Genomic DNA, 12950 nt, shown 5'->3' on the forward strand with positions numbered 1-12950 from the left:
TCTGGCATACAAAATTATTTTAATTTACAATTATTTTAATTTCTTAATCTGCACATACTAGCTATATGTTGCCTAAGGAGACAATCCAACTCCCAGGGACTATGGAAAAGCAAGCAAGAAAAGCATTATCTTCCCTTCTTCAAAATAGTCAGTATTCTCAATTTCCTACAAGACAAACCTGCTCAGTAGCTTCTCCCAATGAGTCTATGATAAGTGATGCTCTTTTGGGTTACAGTTCTTGTCATCTACATAAATACAAAGAGGATGCAAAATGCTATCAAAAGTGAGTGGTGGCACTATGTTTTTTTCTTCTTTTTATAATGTGTTTCATAAATGGCTATTATTTATGGATAGAGAGGGCTGCCAGCACTGAACTAAACAAGTGTGACAAATCACATACAAGCATTTCAGAGTATACCTCATGCTCTTCCACAGGATAAAATATTTTGAGAATAATTCTGACCAGAACTTGAGCTATATGCTCAGATTTTCAGTATATTTGAAGACTTTATCTTTCAAAAGTGCTGTAGCAAATGCATGCATGACAGAAAACAAGTTCCCATCCAGTCAGGGTCAGCATTCTCCACAAGGTACAGGGTTATGTTTATGACACTGAAACCAAGAGCTCCATTTATCACCACATTTGTACTAACAAATGATATCAGCATGGTCAATCACAAAAAGAGCCATACTAACTCAATCTCAGCAGAGTAAAAAGAACTCAAAATACCCACACAGTACAGGAGCAATCCCAACACCAAGCGATCAGTGTTGTAAGTCAATACCAACATGAGACTGTCACTGCAAATGCCCCAATGTGGCTCATCTTTCTAAAGAGTCCCTCAGTTTCTAAAGACCATCTCAAAGTAACCAAAAAATCCTACCTACACCATCACCACTTTTAGGCCTTTAAGACTGTACTTTTGTACTTAGCAATACATTAACTAGGGTATATAATCTTAAACTGAAGTCTGTCAATTGACTGTTCACTGAGAATTAATTCACAGGAATTAATTTTTCTAATAAGCAGCAAAATACAAAACTCTAAAACAAAGTCCAAGAAGGACAACAATGAGGGAGGGCAGTCTTTTTTTTTTTTTTAAGAATACATCCTATGAAAAATTATTAATTAAATTGAAGAAGTTTAGGACAAATAACTTAAAATTTCCTTCAGAGAACAAAATGTCTTACAATTCTGCTCATTCTTGCCATTCCTACGCAACTCACAAAAGAAAAAAAAATTAATCCCCTACCATAGGCAGAACCAGAAGGAAATACACCGTGTAAATACTCTTCTCCATTACACTCAAGCTCATAAGTTTCCCCCTTTCAGAACAGAAGCTGGAGGAATCTAAAGCTCATAGTCATGGATTCAGCAGCAGTTTACTGTCTCACATATGAGACTACACTTCGGAAATAATTATAAAATCTGCACCTTTAGCTACTACTTTCCCTGTGCATTTTCAAGTGAACATGGTATTTACCTCCTGATCTAAACCTCCATATTTCCATTCTTGCTTCTAAACACTTTATTCCAGTTTCTCCTTTCTGTCATTATTCTTCATTCATTTACATTCTGGACTTGAGCCTAGAATCCTACTTCTTCCACTGCAAGAAACTGCCTCATTCCTCCTAAAGCCTCTCCCTTAAAAGCCCAGAAGGTCAGACTTGCTTCTTTCTATGCAAATCCTCAACTTCCAGCATAAATCACATGTCCTCTGTCCTGCCTAACAGTGACTTTCAGACCTGGTATTCTATGTAGGCACAATTCCAATAAAGCAATTAAGCAGAGGGAAATTTGTGGCAGCCCAGGCTTCACACCTCCACATCTGTGATTTCACTTGTAAGCTGCCCAGCACCAATGCCTTTTTTATACAGTATCAAATATATGCCAACTGATCATCATAAAGACTAGATGCACCCCTAAAGAATGACAAGACTCAGTTGGTCTATGTGAAGAAACAAGCGAAGTAATCCCCAAATACAGGACAGTTTGTTAAGTGCTTCAGGATGCTGAAGTAGCCCAGTGAAAGCATATTTGTATCAGGTTTAAAGAATGCTTATTTCAAATCCAAAAGACTAAAACCCACTTTCCTGAACATTAGCATACTCTGCCCCTTCCTAACACCACAAAAACAAAAATCCCACCTCTTTTCTTCCCAACTTCACTTTCTCCAAATGTGTGAGATATGATACATGTTATGACTGGGCTGAATGTTTGCAGATGCCAAAGGGGCTGTCAGATCCAATAACAATGAAGCTGACCTTCATCAGGCTTTCCTAAAATGACATCATAAATGACACTGTTAATTTGAGATCTCTCCTCTATCCAGCCACTGTTATAAAGTTTCTCAGAATTTATCTTTGATATTTCATGTTTAAACAAATTAAATTGTTCCATCTTCCATACCTGAAAATCGCTTGTGGCTCACAATGCCCTTTCTGTTTTTGACACAATTATATAAGGTCTCAATTTCTACAGAAAAAAAGGAATAAAGAAAGATGTATAAAGAAAGATAAAAATTAAACAACCAACCACTGGGTAGGTAGTTCAACACGATGACTACCTCTTCCAGGGAGCTGGGGACCTACAAGTACTTCAGCTGAAGCACATAACCACCCAACCATCTCCTTACTCTCTGCTGCACAGGTAACCACATTCAGACACTGGAAACAAACTTAAAACTATCACTGTACTTTTGTTAGGCAGTTTGCAGCTACAGCTTTTACTTCAGAAATGAATTTTCAGCATGTTAAGGAATTAAGGCTTTTAATTTAAAGTTTTCCAAATGCAACAGGAATATTCCACTGAATCTGCCATCATTATTGATTGCACATCCACACCTTTGGGATTTCCAGTGCTGGTTGGATTCTTCCTGCAGAGGGAATAAAATTGATCTACAACCATAAACAGCTTTTTTTTTTTTTTTGCTTTCCTCTGTTTAAGAAAGCCTCTTGATGGATGCTTTGCTTTTAGTTTTGTAAAACAAAGTTCACTTATAATGAGAGCTTCTGTGCCAGGTTTCAGCCCAAGGGGAATTTGAGTTGCAGTTATAAATCCCCTGGAACACTAAAGGAAAGTATAGAAATAGAAATGCTGAGGATGACAGTAGTAAAATTGTAGCCCTCTGTTCAAAGTACACTGTAACAAAGAACAGAAAAGTTGCTTAGGTTACTTACTCTTTTCTGAGTGTGGACAAACACATTAGGGAGGTTACAATTTTAAAAACATAATTTTGTCTTGACAACAGGACTGGTGGATAGAGGTAATGAGAGCAAGATTTAATGTTGCAAATGCCAAGTCAAGATTGAGTTCTATTGTTCTTAGCAGAACAGTCAAATCCTATTTTTACAGCAATAAAACAACTTTGTACTGTCAGTAATCCAAATTAGGGTTTATTTGGCATAAATAAATTTTCAAGAATACTAATGACACCATGTTCTAGTCTCCATTTAGCAAGCCAGTAAACTGATGGTTTACACTTTTCATGCTCATGTTTTATATGGGGTAGGTATCACCATTTATTCAAGAAACAGCCAATACAGTCTGCTCAGTGGTGAATCAGAATGTTCCGGATTTTGAATTTATTATTGTATTGAATTTTGTCTTGATCAACCATTTATTTTCCATCTGCATTTTACCTACTAAATCAATGTTAGCACAGGAAGAATGTAAGAGTGGTTTTCAAAAACCAAACCAAGCAAACCACATTTCATTTGATCATGCACTGACCTGACCCAAAGAGAATAACTAACATACTAGACTATATTAAAACTATATTATAACATGCTATAAATGTACTTTTCCAGCTTGGTCCTTGACAGATGGATTTAGTGATTAATGCCAGTATTACTCTGACTAAAGAAATGAGATAATGCGCTCTACAGAAAGAATATTCTCCATTTTCCTAACAAGATGTGGAAGTATCACTCTAGGGAGCTGCAGACAGCATGAGAAATTTGTCTGAAAAATGAGAAGCCCTTTGCCTAATAATATAGGCATATCTGTGACAGAGGTCCTTAAGATTTTTCTCAACCATGCTAGAGACTTCTAATGTAATACCCTTTTCACTATCCTTAGTGAAGACACAATTTAAAAACAAACAAACAAAACCACCAAAAAAACAAACAAAAAAAACCCTCATGGAAATATGCATTAAGCAGTATTCTATAACAATGGTTTCATATGACCTGATTTCTATGCATTTATTTCCTTAAAAGTGCACTACTACTGTTTTAGCTTTAATGAGCTGAAATTTAAGTAATTTTCAAGGGCTTTTACAGCTAGAACATCAGAATTTTTACAATAAGACTTGAATTCAAAGTACCTAAGCACATACACAGGTTGAAAAATATGAGCATTCTCTCACATTACTGCAAGAGTTTGAAATACAAGTTATCTTGCCAAAATCTTAATTTCCTATTTAAAAATTTGACTTAAAAAAAAAAAAGCTGCAAATCCACTTGAAGTTCAAAAATTGTTTCAAAACCCTCAAAAGCAATTTTAGATGCTAGAAATTGAGGATAAATACAAAATATTGTATTCAGGACAGAACTTACTCCTGTGTCCTTATTTCATTAGGTATTTCAAAATGCATTTCCTGCATTTGGGAATTAGCTAGGAGACTGCAGTATGATGCATTTATCACACAACTTTTAAATTTATTTTGTTAATGGCAAGGTAGTCAAATATTGCCTTCCTTACAAATGAGTTTTGAACTCACATCAGAGCTTTTCAAGATCAGTGCTGCTTGTCACTCTACATACTTACTGTAGGGCTTTAAAGAATAAATATTTCAGGTAAAATATTTACTAATTCCACAAAACAAAAGCTACTTCTGGTACTGTTAAGCCCTCCAATTTCATACCTAGCCTGCACAGTCAAAACTTGCCTGCCAGAAGCACTGCCACGAGTAACACCCCTTTTATTTCAGGCTCCATAGAGACCTTTCTCCCAAACTCACTCCAAGAAGTAGTAAGAGAGATCACAACTTGCTGGGTACAAGATTCCAACCAGAGTTACTACACTCAGCAACCACACAGCCATTGGATAGAAAAAACACTTGACCACTATGAACACAAGCAACACACAAGTAGGAATTCATTCAGGAAGCAACAGCTCTTGGTAACTGCTGCTTTTTACTTTGAAGATCTGTGAGGAGCAAAGGTTCTCCCTCCAAAATATTTTTACGACGAATCAAAGCCCAAGAATTGCACTAGACCTTGAGCAGCTCTGTGGACTTATTAAGACTCTAAGATTTACTAGCACCAGCACAAGCCACTTCTGTGATGCCCAGTAAGTTCAATCAGAATATTTCTTTTGAATAAACTTAAGAGCTCTACTATTTGTCCCCATCCATGTAAGCATATACCTTGCCCAGAACTTCAAAGGTAACCCTTTCCCATCTCTCTGAAATTCAGCTGAAGTATTGGAAAAGAAAACCACTGCAAAGTTTGTAAAGCAGTTCAGCAAAAAATATAAAAACAGATGTGACCAATCAAAGGCAAATATTACATCAAAATTATCTACAGAATACGTGCACTGTGTTCCCTTTTACTCTATCACTTACATTCACACTCCTACTGATTCCGAGACCACATTTAGGAAAACAAAATATTACTACATACTCCATAGAAAACAATACCTCTTGTCTCTTATTTTTATAAGCTGTTCCTTTCCCAAGTACTTTTAATTTCAATTATAAAGAGGCCTGCTAAACTGGATTGGACACATGTAAAAGAAAACTTTACATATACATCATTCTGACAGGACAACCCATGTCATCCTTAAGGAACAGAGCTGTCTGTAAATACAGGCAAGAAAAATATTTACTTAAGCTTTCCATCAATTTGATACCGCATCTTCGAAATATCTTGCCTTATTCTGATCTCTAAAATTTATCTGTCAACACTCACTATCACAGGCAGTCAGAAAAAGAGAACTATAGACATTAAGTTCACATTCTTTCTCTTAAATATAGCTTTAGGTTCCTCAAAGTGAAATGTCATATTTATGACACTTGTCATATCCCAAACTACATAACTTAACTATGATCACATGTCAAAGTGCCACAAGCTCTCATTCTACTTTGAAGAATCCTTTCAATAAAGAGGGGCCCAGCTACTTAACTGAAATTGTATCTTGAGCTTGCTTTCACAAACAAGAACTTCAATATGACCTGTCACTCTCAATGCCTTTCATTTCTCTGATTTTGAACTTATGTTAGACCAGTGATAGCAGCAGTGTTAGAAGCAGTCACCACAGCAGAACCACACCGGGGTCTATCCTAATGCCTCAACTCATTCACCCACCAAAGATACAGCATGAAGAGGTTCTGTTAGCAAGGGCACAAAAAATCTTCTCCAGTGCTGCCTAAGACTTGAGAAATCCAGCATTTAGCCACAAGAGATTGATAGTGGAAAGATACTTTGTTGTGGGGCAGTGATTAGCAGCTGACTGCAATAGACAGGCAGGAATTTGGTTATCTCCCCACTGCCCTAATAAAGGAAACTGCCCTCCCCACAGGACAGACACATTACCCAGGCTCCTAATGCACCCTTTAAAAGTGTATTTCCTTGTCATCAGGATGATCTGCCCCTGAAGGAAAGCAAATTTTATTGACATATTGAAAAGGTATCACTTATTACTACATATAGAAAAGGCCCCCTTCCCGAGACAATCTGAGCACCATGCCTCTCACTCCTATTCTATAAAGCAGAAAAATGGACTTTAACCAGTTCTGTATTTTGCATAGCCTGGAAGGTCCTAGAGATACCATCCTCCAGCATGGACACAGCTCAAAAGACATGGGAACAAAAATAAAGTACACATGGAGACTATCTTGAATCAAGTCCAGCTGAAACACCAAATTTTAAAGCATTACTTTGTCATACTACTTTACTTCTACCTTTTCAACAGGATCCTTATTATGTGATTGTCTTAAACCACATCAGATTCCATTTCCTCAGCAATGCTCAGCATTAGTACTGGATCCTGAAAGGATCACTTCTACAGCAGAACTCCTTTCACTTACTTCCTTTTGCTGACTTCTTCCCTTCCCTAAGCAGGCAGACCATTTTGATGCACACTAGCATTAACCTGTTTTCTTTAGACTGTTCTGCCTTCTCAGCAAGGTGCTAACCAGCATCATGAAGCTCAGCATCAAAACTAATGTTGCCAGAAACACACAAACTCAAATTTATTTCCCAGGATATAACAATAATTAGGGAAGCAATAGACACAATGACTTTTGAAAAGTTTCGTTTTGATGTCTTCCCTGCAATGACCAAAAACTTAAAACTTATTTGTTTAAAAGTCACACCAAACTACTCACGCACAGGCCCATAAATGAGATTCAGATCCAACTCACACTACAGACACCTCTTCCTTCCCTTGACTTCTTCTTTCCTTACCCTTTTAAAGGGGTGAAAATACTGCACATTTCAATGCATTCCACTTGTTAAATGAAAAGGTAATTATCCCCACCCCCAGCTTAAGACTTTAAATCATGCATCTGCAATGATCTTACCTAGAACAAACTTGAAGCAACTCCTACAGCAAAAGGTGGCACGCATGGAAAGAAATGTGCAATGAAAGAAATTACCCACTCAGAGAAAAAAAATTTGAACTCTTTTATACTGAAAAGCTACACAGAGGTTATATCTGAAAAATGATTGGTCAAAAATAAACAAACTGCTTTTCCCCCCAAACACACACATTTTCCCTACTGTCAGAACATGTGTATTTTGACTCACATGTTGCATTTTGAATGAGTTCACCTTAAATAGCCATGAGCTTTCCCCACTCTAGTGGGGCAAAAAAGGAATTCAGCAGAAGTAATTGGCTTAGCAAAAATAAGCAGCTGTTTACTCTGCATGCAACAAAACAGAAGCTAAAGGAAATCTTTTCAGTTTTGACCTCAACCTGGATGTGCTATTCAGACACCACTCTGAGGTTTTTGTTTTAGGGTGTAAGTCAACAAATCATCCAAAGCCATAGTGCTGTTTATCAATAACGTTCTCAATACATACTTTTTATTATCCTACACCATTGGAACTAACAAACATTCAGAGAGAAAGAAAAAAACTTTTTAGTAAACACGTTTTACTATCAGGCTGTGTACAAATGCACAACAAAATATAACACTGCATAGAAGGATACACTCTTTTTATATATATTTATTGCATGTATGCAGAGGCTGCCCCTTATCCTTTATCCACCAGCTGTGTAGATATTTATGGTTAAGAGCCCCTAGTGTCCAGAGACAACTGTTAACCTCAGTGACTGCCACACATGCACTTCCCAGAACCCAACACCTGCACAAGCTGATGAACTTGTAACACACACTTGACTTAGAAGCTTAGAGGAAACTTGAGCCAAATTTCTCCATTGAGATTGGTACAGACCTATACAGTTTCTGCCCCAAAGAGCTCACAACCTAGCTAATACATTTGTTTTACTGCTGGACAAATTCATGAGACAGGGAATGCCTGGTGCGCCTCAAGTTTCAGACTGATTAATAAGAGAAAACCCCTTCAAAAGTCATACACCTGAGAACTAAAGAAATACAACAACATAAAGTGAAGAAAAGGCAATAACACATCAGCATTGCTAACTCCTAACCAACACAAGTGAAGACACAACCTCGCATCTGAGTGTTATATATTACTACTTCTATAGCCCAGCCAGCCTCAGCACCCACACCAATAGCCGGCTCAGGTTATAGACAGATATTCTCTATCCTAATAGTTTTGCACAGCAAACTAACGAGTGAGGCGACGATCCCCCCAGGCTTAGGGAAGGGCCTGCGAGAGCAGCAGCACAGGTGAGCGCCGGAGCAGCCCCGGCAGCCGCACACCAAGGCACGAACCGCACGGCTGCCGGGGAGGGAAACCGCCCTCGGGATGCTGTGGGTAAGGGAAGATGTCCGGGGAAGGAGGGCTGGTGGAGACACCAGCCTAGAAGGGCAGCGGACGCAGGCAGCCTCCTCCGGCTCCCACGCTTCTCCCTTCCCGTCTCAGCGCCGCAGGAAACGATCCGGGTTTTAACAGAGAGAAAAGGGGGGGATTCTTCTCGGGAGACGGACCTAAGAAGCGACAGCACATCCCCCGCGAAGTTGGAAGCTTCTGGAAGTTGTACGCTTCGTTACGAGCGCGCACGGCCGCCACCACCTCCCGCCACCGGTTACCGCCGGGGCCCGGCCCCCGCCCCTCGGCCCCCGCAGCCGCCGGGAGCCGCCGCGGCCCGGCCGAGCCCCCCGGCCCGGGGACAGCCGCCAGCATCACCTTCATGCCGCGTCTCCCGGAGCACCGCCCGGCGGCGATGGACGGAGGGCCGGCGGATGCGTGCCCGTCTCCCCCGGCGCTGGGGCTCCGGCTCCTCCTGCCCGATGTAAACACACACCGGCGGGCGGGGGGAGGCTGGGCCGGGGGGCAGCGCCATGGCAACCCGGCCGGAAGAGGAAGCGCGGGGGTCAGGGGCGCCATGTTGGCGGGGGCTCGGAGCTCGCCGTGGTGCTGCGGGAGGCTCAGAGCTGGCACCTCCCGGCGGAGCCGAGCTCCCCGCAGCCTTCACCGAGACGCCCCGCCGGCCAAAACCGCTGCCTGGCATGGCAGCTGAAGTGCTTCACCTGGGGTAACATACTGCCCTCTTCCAGTTTCCAGTGTAAACTGTTGGAATGCAGCGAAGGGAGATGAATTGACTCGGCCATAAGTCAAACATGGAAGCATCATTTGTTTGGCCAGGATGAGGAGCCAGTTCTCGGAGCTCTGCCCTCGCTGCAGGCTTGCTGGCATTCACGGAGTCAAATAGAATCAATTAGGTTGGAAAATATCTAAGAGAGATGATTGAGTCTAACGTAAACACCCCCATGGCCCTAGACCATGGCACTAAACGCCACATCCAGTCTTAAAACAACTCCAAGGACGGTGGCTCCACCGCCTCCCTGGTCAATCCATTCCAGTGTCTAACCACCCTTATTGTGAAGAAATTCCTGCTAATGTCCAACCTAAACCTCCTCTGGTGCAGCTTGAGACTATGTCCTCTCCTCTTGTCACTTGTTACCTGGGAGAAGGGACCGATCCCCACTGGCTACAATCTCTGGTCAGGGAGCTGTAGAGAAAGGTCAGCCCTGAGCCTCCCTTTCTCCGGGCCAAACACCCCCATGTGCCTCAGCCGCTCCTCACAGGACACGCACTCCAGACCCCTCACCAGCTGGACAATCCTGGCCACAAGCTGGGTGGTCAGGAGGCGTGGGGCTTCCGAGCCCTTTCCTCCCCTTACCCTCAGCCAATGCAGCATGGCTCCAGCCTGCAGGATGGGGGCTGCGCCCGTGCTGCTGCTTCACCCGAGGGAGTACAGTTTGGCAGCAAAGATCAAAGAATCTGGGCATAATCTTTGGTGTGCAAAGTTTTCCTTCTCGTGTATAGCTTTAAAATTATCACTGACCAAAAACCACACACATGGATGTTCTGCTAGTGGATAGTTTGGTGCAATGAGGGAAGCCAGACAAAGCTGGCTTTGTCTGAAAAGAAGAGTGGTTTGAAGTAATGATTCCTGAAAGAGGGAAAGAAAACAACATTAAGTGAATGACGGTGATGAAGAGTTCATTTTTCTCTGATTTATAATTATTCTACATGTGATCCTGAGTTAGTATGTAGAGAACATAACTAACTCAACAGATGGCTGAATCCAAAACAGAAAAGTCTGCTTTTGTTCCTTTTTTTAACTTCTTGACTAAGAAATGCTGCAATTTCTTTTATAAAGAAGTACCCTAGGCAACCATATGTCTTTTAAGGCATTCTGGAATACAGTGGACCCTATTTAGTCAGAAACCATAAAAGGAACAATTGCATTGCTTAAAGTCTAGGAATACTTTCTCTCAGTGCAAAGTTAATTTTTCGTTTGTCCCATACTGTCATTTCTAATTGCAGAACCTCCTTGGAGTGGTACCATAAGACTAGTTTCCATTTTTCAGTTAAAAAGGAAACTCTTGAAAGACGCCAAAGTAATTCCCTCACCTCACATCGGCTGACAATTAAAAAGATTAATTTCCTTTGCTTTTCACAACACATCCATGCTTTACATAATTATCTGCATCACTTCTTAGAGGAAGTATTCTGCAGCCCTGTCCTGGCACAGACTCTCATAGCAGAATTTATAATTTCTTATGCACATATAAAGATACTTCACTTCAAGCCTGTGAATCTTCTGAGAAGAGCAGTAGTGGAAGCCAGTGAATTCAGTGAAGGTTTCACATACCACACTAATTTCTACAGATCTGCACATATATGTGTGTGCATATAGAAGCACATCTACAACATGGAAGATATTACCCTCTATATTAGATATATAAAACTAACTGTAATAATATAACCAAAATGTAAGTCCTTCCTTCAAAAAAATTGTATCAAATAATCTTGTCAATAGTATTAGTAGAATTATATAAAAATTTTAATTGTGTAATGCAAATCCATATTTGGTGGGTAGAAAGAAGATCATATAAAGTTTGTGTTGAGTTTAACATGTAAATTATAGCCTGATCAACAATAAAATAATATTTCCTAAAGTATAAAGGATTAAAGAGAAAAATATCTTTTCTCTCATTCAGGTTAAATGATTCACTCTAGTGAAGTTCAAAATGCAACTTTCTCCATTTAAAATGGTGAATTTCAGATGAACATAATTATTTTATTTTTTTTTCAGCAAGTTCCTAAGCCCATAAAATAAAATAGGTTGAAGTGCAATCTTTTAAATAAGTTAACTTTAGGTTGTAATGTTTGCAATGTCTGCCAAACATTTAAAGAATGTTCCAGCTGAAAAATCAGAATGTTTTGGATGATAGACAAACAGGAGATGAGAAGGGGACAGCAAAGAATGAGAAGGGAATTTGTTTACTTTGTGCTAAAGCGCAGAAAGTACTTTATTCGTGAAACTACTTCAGCAGCACCAAAATTATTACTTGGTTTCATCCAAAAGGATTTAGTCCATTTAATGCACTCCAGTTCTGCTCTGGTGAGATTCACCTCAAAAGCGTGTCTCTACTGAAGTAAAATGGCTAATGTATATGCTTCCACAGACTCCACTGTTAGTAAATTAAAAGTGATGTCTTTTCGTGGAGAAATTCCCCTCCCAGCCTTCAAGAAGAAGATTTGCCTACCTAGAATTTTCAGTGAAGACTGGGATCTCAAAAATCTTAACTAAAGCATTGATCATTTATAATTTTCTTCAAAGTGTTGAAGTCAGTGAAAAAATATTTTTACCTTCAGATTTGGTCACACTACATTCGCGAGCTACTTATTAGAAAGAGTTTTATAAAGATTACTATGTTTTACGTAGGGCTGAGTGTGTGTGAAAGAATTATATTCAGGTATGTTTTTTGCTGTGTAGCCTAGGAAGTGCACTCCTCAGGTGCAAAATGACTAACAGCTTCTCCCTGTCACGTTTACTAACATTAGGAGATGAGATTTCAGCACTTTTTGCCTATGCTGATAACTACACACTGGCTCAGAGATAAGAACCCGATCAACAACTGAAGTCCCAAATCACACCCCTAACAATGATAGAGCTTTCCCTTAGATGTATTTGAAAAGACTGAGATAACTAATGATTGTTTTAAAGTACTCAGGTGGGCAGAAACATTAAAACAGAGATAATTGGTACTAGATTAGACTGCTGTAAGGTTCAATTTCACCTGAGTGCAGGTGGCTGGCATCATCAAACAGAATGGCCCTGCTTTGTTACCTCTTTGCCTCCCTTTTTTCATCCCTGGTCTCTGAAGTCATATTCTTGCCCTGTGTGACATTTGAGCAGCCTTATCATTGCCTGCTGTTAAAAAGCATAATGCAGCAAAAAGAAATGCGTGTGCCAGGTGGTGTAAGACAGGAAAATAATACACAGTAATTCATTGGAACAGTATGGTGGCAGTAGTTGGCTCATGTGTTAAAGGGTC

General features: G+C 40.1%; 1 protein-coding gene across 1 annotated transcript in view; it reads right to left on the reverse strand.

The window, feature by feature from the left end:
- LOC134045412 (transmembrane protein 263-like) overlaps positions 1-9486 on the reverse strand; it is a 195511-nt gene extending 186025 nt beyond the window's left edge. Inside the window, 2 exon segments of the mRNA XM_062495177.1 lie at positions 9286-9336; positions 9339-9486. Of these exon segments, the coding sequence (XP_062351161.1) occupies positions 9286-9336; positions 9339-9486 (199 nt within the window).
- Positions 9487-12950: the final 3464 nt, after the last annotated feature.

The sequence above is a fragment of the Cinclus cinclus genome, chromosome 6, assembly GCF_963662255.1.
Source record: "Cinclus cinclus chromosome 6, bCinCin1.1, whole genome shotgun sequence".
Classification (NCBI taxonomy): Eukaryota; Metazoa; Chordata; class Aves; order Passeriformes; family Cinclidae; genus Cinclus; species Cinclus cinclus.